At 33.1% G+C, this 24,879-nt stretch overlaps 1 protein-coding gene across 3 annotated transcripts in view; it reads left to right on the top strand.

The window, feature by feature from the left end:
- Nucleotides 1–24,554, top strand: part of LOC125062664 (ecdysone-induced protein 78C) — a 38,069-nt gene extending 13,515 nt beyond the window's left edge. For 2 of the 3 annotated variants that reach the window (XM_047668718.1, XM_047668717.1), the window contains 7 exons: nucleotides 9,316–9,470; nucleotides 19,136–19,277; nucleotides 19,710–19,979; nucleotides 20,580–20,908; nucleotides 21,034–21,147; nucleotides 22,129–22,308; nucleotides 22,475–24,554. In XM_047668718.1, the coding sequence (XP_047524674.1) occupies nucleotides 9,316–9,470; nucleotides 19,136–19,277; nucleotides 19,710–19,979; nucleotides 20,580–20,908; nucleotides 21,034–21,147; nucleotides 22,129–22,308; nucleotides 22,475–22,690 (1,406 nt within the window). In that variant the 3' untranslated portion in view covers nucleotides 22,691–24,554. The remainder of the gene's footprint in view (nucleotides 1–9,315; nucleotides 9,471–19,135; nucleotides 19,278–19,709; nucleotides 19,980–20,579; nucleotides 20,909–21,033; nucleotides 21,148–22,128; nucleotides 22,309–22,474) is intronic. The other variant, XM_047668719.1, reaches the window with a different exon arrangement.
- Nucleotides 24,555–24,879: the final 325 nt, after the last annotated feature.

A 24,879-nucleotide genomic window follows, 5' to 3' on the forward strand; every position in this document is an offset into this window, starting at 1 on the left:
CTGGCTTGCCCACGGCGCTTTACAAAAATTGGGCGTTTCCTCTTTTTTGGAGAGCGTCGTGTGCACTTTCGTGAATTTGGGTGGATTCAGTTGAAATTTTAATTGTGCATTTTGTAATGTTATATAAATTTACGAAAAATTAGGGCACCGCCGAATTAAAATATATAATGGAGTTTTACATTATAAGTATCACTGAGTCGTTCGCCATAATCTTAGCAAATATTTTAAATAATAATCTTATATAAATAATTATTCTTTATGGAAACTAAGTACGGCTAAAAAAAGTTGTTCTCATGTGTAAACTATTCTTATTTACACAAAATATCCCACTGTTCAGAAGTTCTGACAAGAACATAATAAATATTATTATAATAATAAACATTATGTTCTGTATTTATGTTAATTTATGTTTTTAATTTCGTATCAATGATTATTATATTTTGTTGCTTTTAGTGGTACTCTTCCTCTTGTGAAAAAATTGATAAGCACTTCTATAATTACAAGAAGTATCTCTTTTTTATATATTATATTCGTGATGGCACAACATCATGTCATATCTATTTTATTTTATCTTTGGTAGATATTATGTTTATATAATAAATAAATATAATATCTACCAAAGTCTAAGAAAATGAACGAAAACGATAAAAATCTAAGAACAAAATATATTTGTGTACAAATAATAGGTACGGAATGTTGTTCAAATATTAAACTTATCTTCATTGCCAAAAAAATAAAAAAAAATATGTACATACACCTCCGAAACGGCTCGACCGATTCTTATGAAATGTTTTATGCATATTCAGTAAGTCTGAAAATTGGCTACTATATATATTTCAAACCCCTAAGTGATAAGGGGTGTCCACCCCAAATTTTTTAATTTTTTTTTTTGGTAAAAAAATGTTTATTTTATTTTTTTATGATACAGAATACAAACATTAAACCCTTAATTTTCACCCCTCTACGATTAACCCCTATTTTTATTTGTTAATTAAAAACTTATGACATGAACTCTGAGGTTTATATAGAGAAAAATTCACAGAATAACCTAAAAAGCTTGTTGGTATGTACTAAAGAGGTAGGCTAAGTAAAATCACATTAAGGAGAAACGAAGTTCGCGGGTGCAGCTAGTATATATGTATATATTATATATATGTATATATTATATATATATAAAGATGTGTGTTGGCATACGGATGCCAGACTTGGGCTCTTACCAAGGCAAATATTCAAAACCTAAACTGCCAAAGGGCCTTGGAAAGAGGGATTAAAAATTATAGTGGAGCCATACCATAAGTAATAGCTTTTACTAAGTATTCATAGTAGGATAGATCTTTTTAAAATAATTATGGCAGAATACATAGATTGCTTAGTTTGTTAGAACAAAGATCTCGCAAAGTTTTGCGTTGCGATCGTCGGAAGAGCGAAGAGCGAAGAGTTACTCAATTAATTAAAATGATAGGCAATTATTATAAGTCTATAAAAATACGATATTTATTTTAACTATGTATTGATAAAAACAGTTTCCAGTCAGAACTGTCTTTTGAATCAAAATTAAATTCCTTGTTTTTTAAAATTTTAGTTTACAACCAATAAATGTTTTCGAGATACGATTCTAAAAAAGATTAATTTTAATGGAAATTATGAGAGGAGGTATTAGGGGCTAGAAAGAGACACACATAAACTTATCATGGCGCTAGAATGAGATAGAGTAACGGTTAGTGCAGGTTCAATGTTCGACTCTTACGCAGTTTGTTGAACTGTTCTCAGTACTCAGGAAAATCATTAGGGTTGTCTCTCATGATTATGTAATAGCCTCAAAAGCAATGATCATAATTTTATAATCTTTTGTAAAATGACCATTTTACAAAACCCTTAGCCAAACAACTTTTTCATTTACTGTAATTTTAAGACTAATAATAATAATGCTGTAACTTAGCAGTTAATTTTTAACAAGAAAAACATGCGTTTAATGGTGCTTCTGATCGATTAATGACCATATTTTGTAATATTTTGATCTATCTCAGAATGATCGATCTATTGACAGAGTCGAAAGAAAGTTAATCCTATAATTAGGATTATTAAACAAAAAGGAACTTCCTATACACTAAAAACATTGCATGGGTTAGATGCATGCTTGACGATTATGATGCTTACTTGCAAATGAAATTTAGTATTAAAATTATTTAGTACATTTTTATCATCCAATAAATTTGACAACCCTATTTAAGTATGAGTGAGAGGTCTAGAGCGAGATCAGTTCGCGGAAGAAAGTCAGTTACGTAACTTGTAGCTTTATCGATCGACTGCGCAGGCTCAAAGTCGTGGTTCGCCCACGTGACTTTGAAGCCTTAACATGAGCCTTGTAACATAAAAACTCTTATAAAACTTTTATACACGTTGAAGAGAGAAAATTTAATTGTTTCTAGGAAAGTTATCGATAACTCAAGATGAAAAAGCCATAATGTGTCCCTTGCCATTTTATTTTTACAGGCGCTATTTGAATAGTAAAATATGCGCCTGGTTGAAAATACCGGCGTCCCCTATACGAAAGTCTGCCAGATTTAAAATAAGTCAGATTCATTACAAAAAAGATAAAGGGAGCAATAATATCAACGATGATGACACTGACAAGTAATATCAGTTTATACTTTTACACATCATAGGTCTGTTTAATTTAAAACGAAGATGTAAAAAAGAGTTCATGAGATGTTGCACATTATATGGTAGGCGTCATGAATTTATGCTTCACGACGTAGCCACTATTTGCCGTGTTTATTTAATAGGGGTTTCAAAAGGCTTTTATTAATATTTCAGTCAATTCTCAAAGAAATGTGGCTAATTCTATTTTGAAGTGAAACTTCTTTATCGGGGTTGGAAAAAAATTTAGTGTAACATTTTTTCGTTACGAGTCACATTTTTCCGTTACGCGCCATCTTTTGAAGTGAAACTTCTTTATCGACGTATGGGAGAAATTTTGTAGCAGGTTACGCGCCATGTTGCTTTTTGAAGTCAAACTTCTTTATCGGCGTTGGAAAAAAATGTACACACGAATTTAATGAAAGGATATTATCAAAGATATAAATGTAGAACATTATGCAATTTGTAAATGCTGAAATACCGAATACCTGAGACGTGTTTTAATTATAAAAATTAAAATTGAAGAACAATGAAAAACGTCGACCTTTGTATGGTTTTCCAAGAGAATGTACTCACATTACAAATGGGTGTCAGTTAGCAAAGTGTTAACTCCTTGCTCTTTGAGATGTAATGCGCTGTAAATAACTCTTCAGAGTTGAAAGCAAGTTAATATTGAACCCTTTGTCATGGTTACGGTCGCACGTAATTTTCTATTGTTTTTCCCAAATATAAAATAAACTTGTTATTTTTCGTTGCACAATAATAGACGGACGGATTAAGCTTATTAATCTTTCCAGTATCAAATTCAGGCAACGCAGACTTTATTTGGAAATACTATAAGCAAGAAATGTCACGTCCGCCTATGACCAGATAAGTCTATTATTGTATGGATGCTAGAATAGCTTAGTACCTAGTCCTAAGAATATAAGGTAAAAAGCTATGAAGCAACTCTAATATTCGTTTTTCACGTTACGAAAGGTGTTCAAGTCAATTCTTTAAAGATTATAAATATTACTAAAGTGAATTCTTATTTTGAAATTTCATAATTTACTTTGTTAGCGATGCCTCTTTAATTAGATCCTCTTAACTGACTTAAAATGGATTTGTTATTCCTTGAAACAAACTTGTTGAACTTTGCATTATTTTACAAGCTTCTCTTTGAAGTATCACTTGGTGTATAATTAAATGAAGTGTTTTTATAGTGTGTATTTTTAATAGAAATTATATTAATCCGCTTTATTTGAATTAATTATATTTTTAATTCGATTTTTAATTCAAGCAGGAAGCACTTAAAATTAATACAAATGTACAGTCCATCATCTAAATTGAAACTTGCTAAAATGTAGTAATAATAAAAAATAAATTTTCTTTTTTTGGTAAATAATAAAAACACGAAATTCTCCTTAAAATATGGTTTTTCTTTCGATTAGATAGACATCAAGCATAAAATGTTTTTCCGATAAAGAAATGATAATAATAGTAAATATTATTTAATTCGTTTAGGACCGGTACATCACCAGTAATGTGGACTATTGGATTTAGGTTAAGGAGCGAGAAAGCGTCGGATGTTGAGGCTAAACTAATTTTTGCGAGATTGAGCATAATCCAGTAACAGGTGGCCTAGTTTCATACAATTTTTTCAGTTCTTTGTTTGACAGTGACTTAACATCTGTCGGTATTTTTCCAATGTTTCGTGAAACCATTTTTTAAGGCTCATATCTTAATACATATAAACTAGCTGACCCGCAATCGTTGATTTGCCATGTATATTATTTCTAGAAAACATTCTTTAGTTCAATAAAAATATTACTAACTAGCTGACCTGGCTAACTTCGTTCCGCCCTACAACCTTATAATATCGTTGTTACTTTAATTTAACTTATTTTAGGATTTCATTAATGTTAAGTATTACATTAATACAACTTTTTTGCAAGTACAGAAATGTTTTATTGCTTGCCATTGCGAAAGAAGAATGGCAGTTTTACACATTAGGCATCTTCTCTCTAGCGTCAATATGGCGATACTGCATGTTAAGCGCTTTCTGATATCCAACATCTTTTGATCAGGATCAAAGCATGGTTAAGCATCTCGTCATTCACCTCAAGATCGGAATTTCTTTAACTGACACGAATTCGACGTAAAATGATGCGTAGTTTTGTCAACAGATGGCACCATATGGTTTTTGCATTCGTAAAATTAATTAATTTATTTATTGTTATTCGATAACTTATCCGATATTTTATTTGCTTATTCTGCTATTCGGGACGGAAACAAATCCAACAAATCAAAAACCATGGCAATCGGTCTAGCCGTTCTCGAGTTATAAGTGTTGTAACAAACACGACTTTCTTTTATATATATAGATATATATATAAATATATAGATATAGATATAGATATAGATATAGATATAGATATAGATAGATATAGATAACTATCTACTATAATAAAAATAGGGGTTGATCATAGAGGAGTGAAAATTAGGGGTTGTTTGTATTTTTGTATGCTGTATTTAAAAAAAAACTAAACGTTCTCTAAAAAATAAAAAAGTTATTTGGGGTGCCGATTCTCAGACTTACTGAATATGCATAAAAAATCGAGCCGTTTCGGAGGAGGAACCAACATTGTGACACGAGAATTTTATATATTAGAAGATAACGCGTCACGTTGCTTGTCCGCTATGGACTGCTAAACTACTTAACCGATTTCAATAAAATTGCACACCGTGTGCAGTGTGCAACTTAAAAGATAGGATAGCTAACATATATGTATATATAATTCTACTGTACGTGTGTATATCAATGAACTATTGCTGCTTGCTGCAAGCTGATTTGTGAATAGATAATTTAGGTACTTTCTTACTTTGTTTAATATTTTAATCGCTTGTAATATCATGCAGGACAACGCCTGTCGGATCCTTTTATATGATCCTGCTAATATAAAAGTAATCAGGAGCTTACTAGTGGTTTCATTGGCTAAGATAATTTAAACACTTCAATGATAGGTTAACGCCTTTTTAATAATATTTGTAGATAAATAGTACTTTATCTACCATATTTACGTGAAGTTGTCTATTTCGTAAAACAACATCATTTATAAATACTTTTATTAATTTTTCTCGGAAATATCACGAGGAATTCAATAAACGTACCAGAAATAAATTGTTTCCATTTTAAATGAATATTATATTCTAATCCTCACCACTTCAACCTTACCACTGTCAACAGCAAGAATTGTTTCACATACAACATGCTTGTAGTTGACAGTTTAATTCACTATAAATAAGCCCTTAACTTATTTATTTATTAAATAAAGTACACAAAATCATATCAAAATCATTTTCTACTAAGTTACAATAGTCTTGCTTACCGAACTGTGGACGACTCCCGGTGTATACTCCTCCCTCATAGGCCGGCAACGCACCCACTATAAATGGGTAGGCCATGGGGTCCATAGGCTGACTGCCCTTTTTGTGCGTCCCATAGGCTCGTTTGCGCCCAATAAAAAAAAGGGTGCGTGTACTTATGTATGCGCGTAAGAAATTATACTTATTTGGCATTAAAAATAGTTTTAGATTGCATGCAAATAATTAATTACAATTAAATAATCAAAGACTGGAAAAGGAGTCATTATAGTCAATAAAGTTCAGTTTACACTTGAAAAATTAAATAAATAAATATTTATTATTATTCTCTTACATTTAGTGTAACATAAATTCTATTACTATTCGAATGTTGTTTTTAAATTATGTCCAATGCCGTAGCATCTTCCATGGGCAACTTAATTCTGTTAATTTTGTGTCACGGTGCGCGCGCATCGTAAAATTTCACTCTCATCAATTTTTCATAACGCGCCTAAAGAAGTATAACTACAATAATACAGTTTTACTCAAAATAATAAAATTATTCATACTACAAATTTTAGTTTTTACTACTATTTATAATTAGGCTCGATTTTGTTTTAACATAGCATAATGTCATGGCACAGATCAGAGTTTCGGAATAAAAAGGCTATATTATTAATGTTATGCAATTATTCGTGTATACCAATTAAAACCACATTTTCATAAAAAATAATCTGATGATTTTCATCACACCAGCAAAATATTTGTGGTATTTCTAGTTGGATGCTTTATAGAAATTTCCAGGGTAGATATTTCAGCGATTGTGAACAAAACAATCATAATAATAATGAATCAAATGTCACACACAATGCTTTGGGAAATATGTACGGCGTTCATACAAATAACGCACTCCCAGCAAATGGAATCCGAATTATGTAGGCCTATATAATACCCAAACATGGTTTATTAATTTTCAGATGAAAAGCGTTCCTAATGGTTAATCTATTTTGGATATCAAGTGAGGCGTTCAGATACATGCATTAATAAGCAACTAGCATGCCAATAACACACCTTAATAACAGAATAGCTTAAGAGAGAATGCGAATTTTATTCCAAATTCGTAAATATAACATTCTAAAAGATATTAAAATATAAAAATAAAATAATATACATTGAAATAAATAACTAAACTTAACATAAACTAAAATATATTATTAAAAGGTGTCCCTTTAGGCAAGGTTCCGAAGATACTGGCAGCGTTCCCCCTTTGAATCGCTAGACTAATTCTTTGTCCGAGGTAGCTGCCAGATCTTCGGTATCCTGTGATGTCGACTAACCTTTTTGAAATTTCTTTAAAAAGCCTTAAAGCGCTAGGACCCCACGGACCAAGGGTCTCGACACCGAATGGGACAAAATCATATTCTGAGCCCAGACCCCTGTATTTGCATGCTTTATTTTTTTCAGCCGCTTCACAAGCCGCACCAGCTCTGTAGTTGGTTCCATGTAGATGGGAAGGGGCCAGCGTGTCTGAACAGGTTACATCCCATACCAGTACCCGACCCATCTTCCATGGAATCAAACTCATACCGTCCGGTCTTTTGCCATCGTCTCTTGCTATACCACTCGGCTCAAGTAGACTTGGCACGTTGACGGTGGCAAGGGAACGGCGTATGATATCGTTAAGTGCGGCATGTCTCGAGAAGCGGCTGCACTTTTTTGGCATGACAGGCCGTGATGTCCTAACTTGTCGACATCACTGCCACAGGGACATATATGAGGAGCGTAGACCGGAACCCCAAGCCGTAGACAGGTTGCGATTCGAAGCGTGTCAGGCTCAAGAAAAGTTCCTGTATTTGACGAAGGGTAAGCGTGAAGCTAGTAACCGGCCTCATGCGTACCCACGGCCAAAAGCCTAGCACGCGCCGAACCTGTACTACAACTCAAAAGATCGTCAAAAGTCAATTTGCAATGTGTGTCATCCCAGCTCCTCTGTGAATTTAGAGATAATGGAATGTTTTGACCTGGGCATGAAATTAAAAAAGCGTTACTAGCTTCTTCCAAGCCAGCAATCTCAAAGTTTGAAAGGGATGCGCTTAAAATTTTACTTATGAGATTTGCTGAACTATGGACAGAAAATAGAAAGGCTGGTAAAGCGACACTGGAAATTTTGCGAAAAATTAATATTTCATTCTAAATATTAAACGACAAGAAATAAATGTATAATACTAGTGGACCCGACAGGCGTTGTCCTGCGTGATATTTCAAGCTATTAGGATATTAAACAAAGTATGAAAGTTCCAACTGCAGCGCCATCTACCGGGCTGATTTGTGAATCTAAACCCGAATGCATACAAAAAAAATCAATCAAATCGGTCCATCCGTTTAAGAGGAGTTCAGAGTACACACGTACAGTAGAATTATATATATAAAGACTAGATGATCCGACAAACGTCGTTTTGCCATGTATATCATTTATAATAAAAAATAGAGATTGATCTTTAAAAAAGAAAAACATTTTTACTATCTAAAAATTAAAGAAAAAAAATTGGGGTGGACTACCCTTAACATTTAGGGGGATAAAAAAATAGATGTTGTCCGATTCTCAGAAATACCCAATATGCACACAAAATTTCATGAGAATCGGTCAAGACGTTTCGGAGGAGTTTAACTACAAACACCGCGACACGAGAATTTTATATTAGACTAGCTGACCGGGCAAACGTCCATGTATATCATTTATAATAATAAAATAGGGGTTGATCGTAGAGGGGTGAAAATTAGGGGTTGTATGTCTTTTTTCATGTTGTATCATAAAAAAGTAGAAATTAAAAATTTTGTCTAAAAAATAAAAATAAAAAATTAGGGGTGGAGTACCCCTAACATTTAGGGGGATAAAAAATAGATGTTGGCAGATTCTCATAGATACCGGATAAGCACAAAAAATTTCATCAAAATTCGGAGGAGTATGGCAACGAAAACTGTGACACGAGAATTTTATATATGTATTAGATATATAATATACAACATCAAAACGTCTATGTATCGTAAAACGTTACAAATAATTTACTGATCGTGGCTTTAATTCATAACAAATTTTTTTTGATGTTAAGTGATACCGCCCGCCGCCCATGGACACTCTCAATGCCAGAGGGCTCGCGAGTGCGTTGCCGGCCTTTCAAGAATTGGTACGCTCTTTTCTTGAAGGACCCTAAGTATCTAGATTATTTTAATGAGTTATTGAATGAAGCAATTCTGGGGCTTGAGAATTTTCGTTAAAGGAAATAAATTGACACATCATCTCTTGGACCATTGATAATTGGCAATCTGTTGCAGAGGCCCAAGCGGAGGGCGCAGGTGCAGGGAGTGGGAAGGCGGCGTGCAAGGTGTGCGGGGATAAAGCTTCAGGATACCACTACGGCGTCACTTCGTGCGAGGGCTGCAAGGTAAGTGCAACTGCTACGAGTTACGGGCGGCTACGAATAACGGCGGTGCGTATAACTTTAAATAATATTACTGTTTTAATTCAATAGTATTTTGAGAAAAAAAAAGGAAATAATTTAATTTGAAATTTTGTTTCTTAGCTTTGATAGTAATATTAAGCTTAAAATCTTTTGGTTTTTGATGAAATATCACTAAAAATATTTGATTCTAAACGTTGTTTTAATAAATTAAATATTTCAACATCTTCACCTAATTAACTTTTAAATGATATTGGACTTTAACTTATTTTTTATAATTACAATCACTATAACACAGATGTCCTTTGTTAATTTTTATTTTTGTATTTTAATAATAATAATTGCAATAAGGCACTTGACCGTTAGGAATGAGGCTTGCAGGACTTGTATTCATTAATAATTAGTAGCCTTCAGCCATAAAATTAAATTATTATAAAAATTATTTAAAATCTTTTGGAGTAGGTAATCACCTACTCCAGTAATCACTGGTGCTGGTAGATACTAAATATCTTAATGTAAAGTGACATGAGTAACTCGGTACTATGAGCGTGGTATTTAGTCGAGGAACCCGAAATGTAGGCCAATTCCTATATACGCCAGATGTACATATTCCTTGACGCAGTGCATTTTGACATTAATTTCACTTAGCGTTAATTGTAATGTACGTGGGTCGTTGACACTAGTGTAACTAAATTTACGTATTTTAAAAATTTTTTTGTGTACTAAGAGTTAGACACAGAGTGAAATTTATTACAAATTTAAGTGACCATAGAACAAAATAACCACAACCAATTAGAGTAGAGCAAATTATGATCTGACCTGATTAAAAAAAAAGTATTAAATTAATTTGTAACAAGAACATTGACGATAATTAATGCAAAATATCAAACGAATGAACACTTCACGGTAATTTACATGTGATATAAATACTCATTTGAAACAGCAAACTGTTTGTCTTCCAATAATGTTAATTAAACGTTTTAAATCAAATATAAATGAACCAGCATTGTGACTATTAAATTTCGTGTAATTACTATATTCGGCACTCAGAATTTTAGGTCGGTACATCAATATCGTTGACAGATAACATGAAACTGCACTGTGTCGATATTGTGTGAAGCGACGTGTTAATGCACACACGAGGCATTCGGAAGGCTATATTAAAATCGCCTGTAAATAAACTAGCTTAGTTCAGAGTGAATACAAATTTGCTGATGAAAATACAGGGGTAATATATGACATTCAGTTCACTTTACTTAAACAGTTCTGTAAGCTTTTGATATATTGTAAAATTAATAGTTGAATTCTGTTAACTAACAGTGATAAACTTATAGGTTTCGTTGCTTGTTATTTTTTTATAATGTGTAAATTACGGTAGAATTATAACAAAATACGGGAATTATATAAATTTATTTAACTTTGTAGCTAGATAAATTTATATAGTTATAGTTTTTTAATGCTACTAGAATTAGTATAAATAAAACAACATAATTGAAAAGGAAATGTTATTAAATTATTGAATTAATAATTAAAACGGCAACAATATATATTTATTATCTATTTAGCTAGAATTATTTTAATGCTACTAGAATTAGATTAAATAAAAACACATAATTGAAAAGGAAATTTTTGAATTAAAAAATAAAACGGAAATAATATAAATTTATTTTACTTTGTAGCTAGCAATTTTTTTAATGCTACTAGAATTAGATTAAATAAAGAAACATAATAGAAATGGGAATCTTATTAGAATTTTTCAATAACTCCAATCAAATAAGCTAAGCAAATTACTTTCAGAGAACAAAGCTCCTCAGTGAATTTTATTATTTGAAATTATTTATGTAAGAATATTTCTAATAAATTCACATTTGTTGCATAGCGTTCACTTACAAATTCCCTCTCTTAGCCATAAGACTTAAGCCACTCTTTATATTCGAATTTTTTAAAATGTCGGTAAATTGATCAATTGTATCTTTTCTTCGAGTTCCTTATAATAATTGGCTTATTACTGCATGATTTTATTAGTATCTTATACGTAAGTTACAGAGTACGTAATTTTTCCAACACTATAGCATGAGTTCTATCGAGCGGTTTGTTAATAAATTAAACTTGAATCGAATATCAAGTTAACCATGAAACTAACCTACTTGTGTGGGTGTTATTGATTTGCAAAATTTAATAATAGCTTCATAAGTGTAATATAACAGCCGAGTTCTATGAAACAATTTTTGAATTATTGATTTTGTTCAGCTTTATAAATACTTACTGGATTTTTTGTATTCACATTATTTTTTGTGATTGGCATAACAATACGGCTTAGGAGTATTCTTGATATTAAAATTTACAAAAACGTATGTATGTCCTATACATAGTGCGTTTACCAAATACGAGTACAACACTCGATTTTCTATACTCGAGAGAGATAGATATCTCCAAAAAATAATTAAAATAAAAACATATACATTATACAGTGTTAACTGTTGCACAAAGATTTCACACTTTGAAGGTCAATTTTCCAAATGCAAAGTTTGTGTTTAAGTTTGAGTCTGAGCAATCCGACAAGCTATTTGCAAACAATGTAGATATTGCCAGAGGATTGTTTACATAAATTATAGAAAACATAACTGGGCTAAATAAAGCCATTCTCAAACCGACGAGACCAAGTGTTGCCATATGTCATGAGTGAACGTAATGGACCAGAGATGCTATTGATCAATCACAATCAAACCTTAATAAAATTACCTTCTCACCCCCTGAGTACGCTCTTATACATACCTTTAATAATTGACGACTACAAAGGGTATTTAATATTAAATACCCTAAAATTGTGAAATAAATGGAGTTAGTGAAGCCTACGAAACTCTGAAAACGTGATTCCCGAATCGGAAAATATAACCCTGATACTAAAAATATCAATAAACATCACGTCAAAGGATAAATTCCAACTTTGTACAAAAATGAACAAATTAAAGTCTTGATAGCGTGATTGACCATCTGTTAAATTATGCTCCGCTAACACAAAGCGAATGCATTCCCGGCTTTTAATCAAAAGCTCTTTACAAAATCGTTGAACGACATCCGTATATAGTTTCAGAATTATTACACTTTTATTCCGAGACCTACTGGGACTTCACTATTATTAGAATACAATTTGCCTAACGCTTTGGTATAAAATTGTATTGTTAAAATAACTTTATAGTTTCCTTCAGTCTGACGATTGAAATAGCTTCGTGTTGCATTTTTTACAGTGTGCTACATTTGTTTTAAAAATAAGTTGCTTTGACGTGAGAGGGGGTGAGTTTTTGATAATAGTGGTGGCGGTGGGGTTGTGCTACTCGTGAAATATTTTTCGATTGACAAAATTCAATATGGTATATCGTATTGTAACTTTTGTATAAATTCAGTGGGTCCTTACGTAAAAACAAATTATTTATGTAGGGGTCTTCCGTAACTTATATGGTATAAATAAATACGTGTATATTTCGAATGGTAGACTATGTGTTTGGCAGTGTGCCATTAAATCCTCCACTTTTTTATAACACAAATTTTTAAGCCAAAGCTAGCAACAATTATATCGTTGCCAATTTGAGCTGCACATTTGTCTATGCTTCTCTAAATATTTGATTGTCAAATATTATATAAATCTATACTATTTACCGTGATAAGTTAAAATTTATTTCCTTCCTAACATTTATGGGAAATGTGAAATAGGCCCCTTGTCTATTTAATCCTTAATATATATCCCAATAACTGATAAATCTACTCTGTAATTATTGTTTTATTGCCAGGCAATGAGACACGTGTCAAATGGTAATAGCAGATCTTAATTAAAAATCTTTATATATATATATAAAATTCTCGTGTCACAATGTTCGCTCCCTTTCTCCTTCGAAACGCCTCGACCGATTCTTATGAACATTTTTATGCATATTCAGTAAGTCTGAGAATCGGGTACTATCTTTCAAACCCATAAGTGATGAGTCCACCCGAAACAAAATTCTTTATTTTTTCGACAATTTTTTTTTGTTTTTAATTTTTTATGATCCATCATACACAAATACATACAACCTTTAATTTTCACCTCACTGCGATCAACCCCTATTATTTATTATTTTAGATAGTTATTTTTATTGAACTAAAAAAATGTTTCCTAGAAATAATATACATGGCAAAACAAACGTAATCAGCTTTTAATTTTATAAAAATAAGAATAATAAGCTACCCTTCTTAATATTGAGAAAAAACAATATCATATAATATATGTATGAAATGGTTAAAACTAATTTACCAAGTTTCCAACGTCGACCGTTGACTAAAAATATAAATGACGTATAGATTTTGGAGTTTTAATAGCCCCCGTAGTTACACCGTAACAAAGTTAATTAACGTCCAGCTCGAAACCCTCGATGCAACCAAAGCGACGAGACACGGTCAATTATAATTATATTATGCACATGTGATCGATATAACAGATGAGAATAAATTTTTATTACATAAAAGCTAAAAGCCATTACAATAATGTTCGACACTTGTTAATATCATTACTAACACTTTACAACATTTAAAAGTTAGGTTTAAAGACATTTATTTATTCTCATAACAGACAATAGTCACTTACATGAGACTTATATACTAAAAATACAATTTATCACGTCGTGCTTAAGCTTCAAGGATCAATTATCGAAGTATAACTTGGGTGGACTTTCATTACCGCAGGTAACTGGGATCACTTAGAAGATGGTCTCTTAGTCTAAATTTAAATATTGCCAGGCTGTCTGCACTTTTTATATTTTGTGGAAGTCTATTGTACCGCAGCACTCCCCCAACGCTCAATGTTTTTTTACCGTTATTGGTTCTAAACTTCGGTACAATAAGATTGTGAGGGCGTCGTGAAGTGCGTTTCTGAATTTGGCTTATTTTAGTAAAAGTAATGTTAGTGTGTATATGGTCATTTAGAATTTTGTTTTTGAAGTTTAAAGTTTTATTACACAGATTTAAAAGTTCGATACCTGTGACACATAATAGAATAGATATATTTAATGGAGGATGAAATCGTAGCGCAGTGGTTTCACGCTATTTAAAGTATTTCGATATTATCAAAATCAATTTTACTTTTACCTTAGGCGTACCGTACCTTTATGCATGGTTTATTTTTTAACCTGACCTGCGGAAAATCGACCCCAAACATGGCATTCAATTTTCGCATAAACCATGTTAACTCCGTGGTTATTGGTTTAACACCGATGAACCGACGTTAATTATCTCGAATTTAGGTTGCTGACGCTAACTTGATGACCCTACATACAATTACGCCCTCGGGCCGTAACTCTATCCAAAAATCATTTACGTCGAATCATTTTTCGTCGGACTTGAATTCGTGTTATTATTTTAAACCTTAATTAGAATCCATTTGCGATGTATTTGGTTTTACTGTAATGTTAGTGCGTGCTCCTATTTCACCTGATGCCTACTGCTGTTGGAAGCTAATAATCAGTATTTTATTTTTATTATATACATATATAATATCATGTCATGGTGTAATGATAAGTTATGCAGCTTAATCATTGATTTATATTCACCTTTATTACTACACTTTTAAATTTGATTTATTTCGTCGTAATATTATAATTCATTACTTTTAAATTTAAAATATTTCGTCGTAATATTATAATTAAAGCGTAATGTGATCAGAAATTATTAAAGATTAAAAAGCATCGAAATCTGTTATCGATAACGCTATATTCTATTATACAATCATGTTGTGTCTATATTTTGAGAATTCAATTCACAACAATATGTCTTTTGTATTGGAATTTAAAATTAGATTACAGCCTAACAAACAAATTTTTGCATTCGTTTACATTTAACAATCATACAGTATAAAAGTCCACACATTTCCTTTGTTTCTAGGTACTAACAGAAAAAAGAGCCCTTAAAAAAATGGGAAATGTTTTTGGAATGCATTTTGCCTTTTTCAGTCTGGGGACGGCACTGCTTTGTTGACTGTAGCAGTTTAGTTTAATTTTAACGGAAGTAGCCTCTGGCATTGTAACTGTGCTAACGTTGAACGTTTTTATTTAACCCTTTGATGAAAAAGCTTACAGTTAAAAGTTTATTATTAACTTATTTTGTTGCCCTGACATTGTATTCAATTTACTGTTGACTACAAACTTAGAACAATTTTTTGGTAAATATTTGACGTATATTTGGTGCAAAATGTTAACTTGATTGGTGATTGCAATTTGCATTGAGATACAAATAATTAGAATACATTGGATTGACAACGAAGTAGACAGTCATATGTTGCATAACTAGACATTAAAAACTTAATACAAGTTGACACTATCAAATTTTTAACGAAAATTTAGTTAAGTATTAAAACGACTATAATATTGTCAGATAAATACCATTTACGAAAAAGTTATTTTAATATTATTCATACAACCGACAAATTCAATTTCAAATCAAGTTATTTAGTACAATGTCGTTGTAATTAGCACCTTAGGTGCCAATTATTACAGTCCTATTGCCTTTGCTGGCTTCTTTGAAAAAGCACTATCGCGAACATGGCTTTCAGGAAACAGCTTTTTACCCTCAACGAGCTCACAAACCGGGGGCTTTTCGGTTAAACTAAATTCGTTTAACTTTATAAAGCTTTCATATTCAACCAGTAACATTGAAACTAATCGGAGTGCAGTTTTATTTTAGACACGAAACCTGTGTGAAACTTTGAGTACATACTCTGATACTCTGCTGTTTGAATTTTATAACATTTGATAATATAATAATAATAATTAAGCCTCATTCATTCCTTGAAAAACTTACAAAATAAAATTTACAAAAAGTTACAAAATATATACACACACAATATATTATATATATATATATTTTATAAAAATTTCAAAGTATTGTAGAATGTAAATGTTTTTATTACCAATGAAAGGCATCATACTGCAATACTTTTCATGACTTTTTCATTTTAATTCAAGACTTAACAATCGAATTAATGTCTGGCAAATTCATTTTTAGTTTTTCTTATATTTAAATAACATAATATTAAAATTACAGACATTCTAAAATACTTTGAAATTTTTATAAAAAAAAAACTTAAAATCGCGTCTGGCACATAGCAATGTGAAAAATGTCTGGCAATAAAAAAAGTATGTCAGGTAGACTTATTTAAAAACGAAAAATTAAAAATTACGCTTCTTAAAATGCTTTTAAAATCCAGGATTATTACCTGGACAGATAGGATGCGCACTAATGAACGCAACCGCTACCGCCAGCCAGATTGCCCAGACTCTAACCGGAAGTGCAAGAAGGAAGACATATCACAAAATCAGCTGACCTGAAATTCTTTCTCGAAAACGTTGCTACCTCCCGTACTATATAGGAAGTGTATAACATTATACACAGCTATTAGGGTATGAAAAAAGTGTCATGGCGCCTGAGTGCCCAGAATGTTTTCTGACGCGCAGAAACAAATGAGACTGATAATTTCATAAAACTGTTTTGGTTTTTTGCAATAAAATGTTGACTAACTTTTAGTTCGATTGATAGACGAAATATGACTTCAAGACCATGAGTTGAACTAGAAGAGATTCGAATTAAAGCGATTCCTTCCGTCATGGCCAGATTTTTCTGGGGTTGTACCGGAAAAATCGAATGATCGATTACGTTAATTATGGAGCTTCTATTATAGGAACTTTATACGCCAGACAAATAACAAAGTTGCATGATTGTTTTGTTCCACCAAGATAACGCCCCCTCACACACGTCAGAGTAGCAATGGCTGTCATTCAAGATGGCTTCGAATTGTGGAAAATTCCTCCACATTTACTGGACCTAGTTTTCAGTCATTTCTATTTATAACGGATAAAGGGGCCTTTATTTTAAAGATGATGACGCAGAATAGGGTTAGTTTAGGTGACTAGTCTACGATACTATCCTGTCTTTCATGAACAGTTTACTCGACGCGACGATATGGGATCTGTAAGCACTATCGTAAAGGTCGATTCGTATCTGGTTTTTCATTTGTACCACGGACACAAAGAGTATGTAAATTAGTGAATAATTGTGAATCGTAAGTAAGCGACAAGATCCTTTAACTTAAATCATTGAATATTAAACAATTATTCAATTTAATTATACTGTTTGAAAGTTGCGAAATATATTTTTAGACATCGTAAATATTTATTTGTAACTTTAACTTTGCTAATCTGATAAATGCTTTATTTGATGCTGCTATATGTGGAGTTTCAACTTCGTCAATTCGTAGTGATATATATCTATAAACCATTATATATATATTGTGCATTATATTATATAATATATATTCCTCGATGAGTGGACTATACAACACAAATAATTTTTCAATTCGAACCAGTAGTGATTTGAGATGAGTTGATTTGTTGATGAATTGCGTTCATCCGAACAGCATGAGGTTTTATAATATTATTTACTATTTAATTTCTTAAACTCATTTCAACTTCACGAACATAGGTGTATAAAGAGAAGTTGGTTCCCGTCTATAAAATCTAGTGTCAGGATGTCAGATTACCGGTCTGGGCTGGGCAATGGGCACCTAAACCTCACACGTGGATCAGACCTTCCCTGTGTTCAGAGAGACGAACATTTTAATATGGCGTCTTTAATTTGGACTTCTATGCTTCTGTTACTGTAATAAATACACCCTACATAATAATTTTTTCACATATATGTTATGATAAAAATAACCAAAGCGGGAGTGCTGTGGAAATATGATTTTTCACATTCTAGGAATTTGATCGTAACTGATTCGACATTTTTTATAAAATAAACAAAATTACAAACGAACTTGTGTAACAGTTTTAATATTTTACGAATGTCAAGTAATTATAACTGTTTTTTTTTACGTAGGTACCATGTATTATCATTTATGGCTTTTAACTTATTCATAGCTTTGTTAGTCAGACACTATTCCATTGGGTACACCTCACTCAAGGCTCTGGTGTTATGATGATGTGAGACATGAAATCTCAGGGAAACTTATTTCTGCATTCTAATTAACAAAATAAAAAAAAATGTTTATTATGGAATATAAGATACAGGTATCACTTATTCCACGTCATTAAGTTTGAATCGGTAAACATCCCTTCTCATCGGCAAAGAAGACAGAGGGTGTAGGCCGAGAGAAAAAGCCGGCGTTAAAAACTCTCGGTACTCTTTTAAAATAGCAAATCAAACAACAATTTTGTTGTAAAGTAACAAATAGCCCGCTGTGCCAATTCGAATAAGTATCTTAACGGGGTTCGAACCAGGGAACTTCCTGTATTCAATCATTCAGATAAATCTACGGACGAAGGAACTGCTTGAACAACGCACAAAAAACTTAAGTGTCAAATCGTATAAATTTTCGGTTTTTTAAAGTCGGTTAAAAACACGCGGTAATTTTTGCTGTAACATCAAATTCCTTCACCGTTGAAAATGACAGACATTCAATTTAATTAGGTTCATGTACGACATACGTAGTATTAACTTAATTCATGAGTTGGCTACTTATACTTAACATGTCATTATTCGCACTGCACCGACCGCAATAACAGCGTTATAAGGCACTGTTAAATGTTTTATTTATTTAAATTCAGATCAATATACATTTTTTATACTTTATATACGTATACGAAGAGAAGTTTCAAATTGTTTTTTTGTTGCAGGGTTTCTTTCGTAGAAGTATTCAGAAGCAGATCGAGTACCGTTGCCTTCGCGACGGAAAGTGCCTGGTCATCCGCCTTAATAGAAACCGGTGCCAGTACTGCCGGTTCAAAAAGTGTCTCGCGGTTGGCATGAGCCGTGACTGTAAGTCTTTTTTTTATGGGTACATCTTGGCGTATCAGGGTATAGCTTGGCGAATCGATTTTTACCACTCTTACTGACTCATATTATTTACATAGAAATCGTTTTCGAATATAAACAGCAAAGTAATGTTAAGATTCGGCTCCGCGATATAATACTGATATCTCATTTTCGCTCTGTCTCTGTAAAATATTTTTAATATATACTTTCCATATTTCATACTGATACCGAAATCAATTCGCAAATCGGATATGCTGCAAACGTGTCCGTTCTCACTGCATCAAACGCCGCCGACGTTTAACAAGATATAGAGCACAGATCAACGCACTGCGCTTACATCTATTTACCAATTGACGAGTCAATCACCCACGGAATAGATGTAGTGCATGAGCTGCATCGTCTGCGGCCGATTGTGCAACGACATTCTTTTATCAGCTGTAAGGTACGGCAGAATCCCGAAGCGACGTGACGTGACTACACCAGAGAGTATGGCCGATCTTGCAAAGAACCTGTCGAACACCGAGCCCGCGCCACCCGCCGCTGCGCAGCCCGTGCAAGAGCAAGACGCTGACGCGATGGAGGAGTCTAAGGACGTCGCAAAAATGGTCATCCTGGCTCACCGCAATTTGAATTCGTACACCGAGGACTTCCGCAGGTCACTACAGTTGCAGACGTTCATCGTGAAAGTTGATGATAATCGTGAAGGTACTAATATCACATAGATCAAATTTAGATTTAACGCATAGGGACTTAGGTACACTGAAATCAGTGGCGTAGAAATGGGGTGGCAGGGCTGGCAAAATGCCACGTGCCCCCGAAGCAAGAGGTCCTCTGCCCAAGAGATATTATGTTCTATGGATGAATGTGAAGTCTCCAATAGGCATTGGGCTAGCGTGGGGACTACAGACCATTACCTCTCGCCTAAGAGAGGAGGCCTAAGGCTAAGGTCGGACATATACAACGTGTAATTGAGTACGCTGAAAATCTATTATTGAAAAAGCCCCATCAAAAGAATTTCCACGAAAGAAGATTTGCCACGGGCCCCAGTTGGTATAGTTACGCCACTGACTGAAATATTATTAAAGTGTGTAAAAAAACATGTATTAATTAATAAATGTAGTCTAATAATTAAGGGCCCTGTCTAACGTAGAAAATGAAATGCCTTTGTAAGGAAATAAAACACTTTCATATTTATCCTGTATTTTCATAATTTATTTGAATTATTTAGGAAGCAGACTGTAATTAGACAACAAATATAATATTAATCTCGTAACGTCTTTATAATATAAATATTGTATATCTTAGGGCAAGCTGGAAGTAGTGGCAGCAATGCCAGTACCAGCAACGCCAGCGCTGCTAACACCGCCAACGCTGCTAACGCCGCCAACGCCGAAAACGCCGCAAACGCTGGAAACGCCGCAGTTGCTTCAAGCAGCGTGGAGCCAACTGCCAAATTGGAAGCTGCAGCTGACGACGGCAGCGCCGCCGCCGCCAGTCGCCTCGAAACCCTTACAGTCCTCTGGTCCAACGTCGCCTACCGCATGACCCCTGCTGTCCAACAAGTTGTCGAATTCGCAAAACGCTTACCAGGCTTTCATATCCTGCCGCAAGATGACCAGCTTATTCTGATCAAGGTAAACCCTCTTTTGTGGACGTCCACCCTTGCGTTGCGGCTTTGCGACTGATTTTGCGAATGTTATTTGCTTTAACATATGTATTTGGAGAACAAGAGGATAGTGGGAGTTTGTTTTGTTCCCAGCTTGGATTCTTCGAGGTATGGCTGACCCGTGCCACTCGCATCTCTAATCCGACGGCGATTGTCTTCGATGACGGTACTTCGCTGAACCATCGCCAACTCGAATCAATGTATGATGTAAGTAATGTTTCCATACTTTCCTTTAAGTTTTGAATTGGAAGGAATTAAGAAAAGTTATACGCACACTTTGGGTTTATGAACGTTGAAGAAGTTTTATAAAAACGCTACAGTTTTGTTGTCACGTAAATGGGTATTATAAAACTTTACATATATAAGCTCTCTAATTATTAAACATGGGTTCACCAAGGAACGAAGAGACAAAACTGCGAAGGTAATTCAATGCGATTGCGTATATTTTAATCTTATATAAGTTATATTTAACGAATCTAATTTTCTGTAAAATGTAATACATAGATAGAATACGTTTAGCTATTGATGGCTACCAGGAAATAAACCCTACATGTAGTTACAGCCGTCAATTTTATTCGCAATAACTAGGCAATAACGAAGTAACTGCGTTGATCTACTTCACGCCAATCGAATTAATGAATGCACTTTGAAGGAGGGTGTCAACTGTCCCATCAATTGCGCGATTAGATTAGGAACTTGAGAGAAAATGTTACAACCGTATTTTTTAAATAATTGAGTAAAAATTTATCCGAAAGTCCATAATGTTATATTGTGAGAAGTATACTAGGCCTCTTAATGTTTCAAAATGTATCAGAAATGTATACATAAATCTTGTTTTTTTTTAAGTTTTAGATAAATGGATTTAATATTCATATATTTAATCAGTATAAATTAGAAAGCTCAGCTCAAATTTGTATTAAAACTGTGTTATATCTATCCTCATAGGTAAGCTAAGCGTCGAATTTCAGACTAGATTCATATTTCAGTAAAATGCCTAAGTCTAAAGAAATTACTATAATGCGCCGCTTTTATCTACTGGACACTTTTATGGAAAACATTTTATGCGTATATAACTTAAATATAAAATCGTTTGGCTAATAAATGTAGTAATAATACAAAAATAAAAGACATTAAATAGCGCCTGTAAGTCTGTTGCTTCGAAACATAATTTCATTTTACTTTTTGTAGACTTCCTTCGCGACCGGAATACTGTCGTATGTTCGAGCAGTGATCAATTTGGAGATGACAGACGACGAGGCTGCAATCTTTACTGCCTGTCTGCTCGTCTCACCAGAACGCAATGGTCTCAGCGACCGCGAACTAGTCGAATCACTTTTGCGCAGCGTTAATGAAGCCTTCATGTATGTGGTAAGTAAATGAAATATTTTTATTGTATTTTTATTCAGTTATTGTATCATTAAAAATATCCTAGTATAGTAATGTAAGTGGTATATAGGACACCAACAGGATCGGTACAAAGGGTATTTAAAAATATACAATATATACAACGTTTTTTTTTGGCAAACTCTCACAGATGACTGAGAATGGAACAGCTAACGCCGCCAGTCGTCTGGAGTCATTCAATGCACTCGCACAAGAAGTACGCGTGCTTGGTGATCGCCACCACAATCTACTCGGTTGGTGCCGTGGCAACTGGCGTCGACTTGATCTGCCTGCTCTCTTTTCGGAAATCTTCGACATACCGAAGAACGAAGAGGAGTACGTACCGGACCATGCTGGCCCCGCTTAAGCGGTCAAAAATGCTACAAGTTTGTCGTACAAGTGCTTGCCAACAACAACACATCAATTGGAAAACCTTAAAACCTGTTACAGAAAATACCTGGTACAGAAATACTTTGGATTTTTGTGTATAAAATACATCAAAGGTCACTTTATATCACGAAAATAAATTGCAAAATAATTGTACGAAAATCTTGGGCATACATTTTAAAGTAACGCTTCTTACGCACGATTTTAAGGTTTTGTGTCTATTAGTTGCTATAATTGATTTATATAGTAGTTACACTACGAGTTTTTTTTTTTTTTTAAACAATTGTCTATTAGAGGGGCACTGTTTTTACTATTAAGTAGTGATATCATACATAATATTCGTGTATTGGTATATCTGTATACGTAAAGCATGTAATCATAGTATAAGTGTAACTGAAAACATATACCTGACTCGATTTTTCAAACGGTGAATTCCTAACATTCGTTTCACTCTGGATAATCTCAATAATAATCGGGCCATCTTGATTAAAATATCTTCTAAGTTATAACGAGTCAGGTAAATGTATTCTGTATTTTAATTATATCCGTATAATAATTCGTGTTGTTGCTAAACTGTTTCCTATTCGCGAATTATTGTATTGTAACTTTTACTTAAGACACTATTGTAACATTTAAGTTCAAGGAATGTGATATGGTGAAGGCCATCTTATACTTCTGGTCCACTATTATTCGTTATAGAATTATATTCAAAATTAACGTAAATGGTACAAATATTTATTCAACAATTTCAGAAAAATAATCAGTGCAGTGGAACTGACGTAGTAATAAGTAAAGTTCTATCCTATTGTTTACTGAAAGAGGGTTAAAGAAAATTGTTAAAAGAAGTATTATCGGGATGAAAAGAATGATAGTGGGCCCAGTATAAAAACAAGAAAAAACAACTTTATGGCATACGACTGATAACTAGTGTTTATTGGATTATATAACTGAAGGTCTATCATTTGTTATATTACATATATGATTTCAGTTAATATTTAATTTTAAGAAATAAAAACACCTTTCTTTGCTCAACTTCGATTAGTTTAAAAGCGCATTTCGCGTTTATTATTAAATTACTTATGTTTCTACTAAATTTAAGCAAATTCCCTTCTGAAAGTGATATGATTTTTTTGAGTTTAGGACTTTAATTTTTGAGCGTAATATTTGTGAATTGTAGATGACAGCTTAACGTAAAAATTATCTCAACGCATAGTGCGAACCTAGAAAAATATTGATATGGTGATACTATTTTAGTCATAACGCTTTTCTCTCATTTAGAGAACAGCAACTATCTGTTTTATAATTAATCTGAATCTGAAACGTATAATTCCATAATATTGAAGAAATACAAATTAGTTATTTTGTAAAACCTACAGCCATCTTTCTCCGTATTTAATGTTGCAACAGATAAACTTATTCCAATCATTTACTTCATGTTTGAAGCAACTTATCCGCTACCATTGAAAAAAATTTAAGCAACTTGCAACAAACAAAATAGTTTAACATATATTTTAAGTATAACCCAAGTGGTCGCAATAAGCAATTTCTAATATAAATTTTTAACTTACGATTTCATATATGTCGAATGCACTGAGATACTTTTGCGGTGAGCTTTCTAGAAAGTGTTGTGTATGGTAATGATTTAAATGCATTTATTATCTATTTAGTCAGTTTATGTCTGTTGTCTGAACTTTAACTGGTGGATCCTTATGGATTGTACAAATAGTTGGATTATTGTTATTTACGAAATCTGTGAAGCGTATCTAGTTTCGTTAATTGTCTTAGAATTATTTCTTGTTATTTTAATTTGCTAAATTTTAAATAAATTGGTTTTCCGTATTTAACATGTATTTTAATCCAAACCCAGATATTCATTGGTAAGTTTGTGATAAACGGTGCCACTCAGCTCTGAGGACCTCCTTTCAGACCCCTGAATTTTCTTTTATAGTCGCAATTACGGTGATTGTATGGTGAATTAACATTATAAAGATGCCGCCAAGTCTTCGTACATTAAATTGAAGTTGCAGGCACAGAAATTGACCGATCGACAACTTCGCTGTGAAGATTATTAAATAAGGGTTTATGGGGCTTCTGAAAAGTTCGACATTCATGTGATGCATTTGCTAGTTTCCCTATTAGGAAAATAAGCAACAAAAACAAAAGTTGCCT

This window comes from Pieris napi, chromosome Z, assembly GCF_905475465.1.
Source record: "Pieris napi chromosome Z, ilPieNapi1.2, whole genome shotgun sequence".
NCBI classification, from domain to species: domain Eukaryota; kingdom Metazoa; phylum Arthropoda; class Insecta; order Lepidoptera; family Pieridae; genus Pieris; species Pieris napi.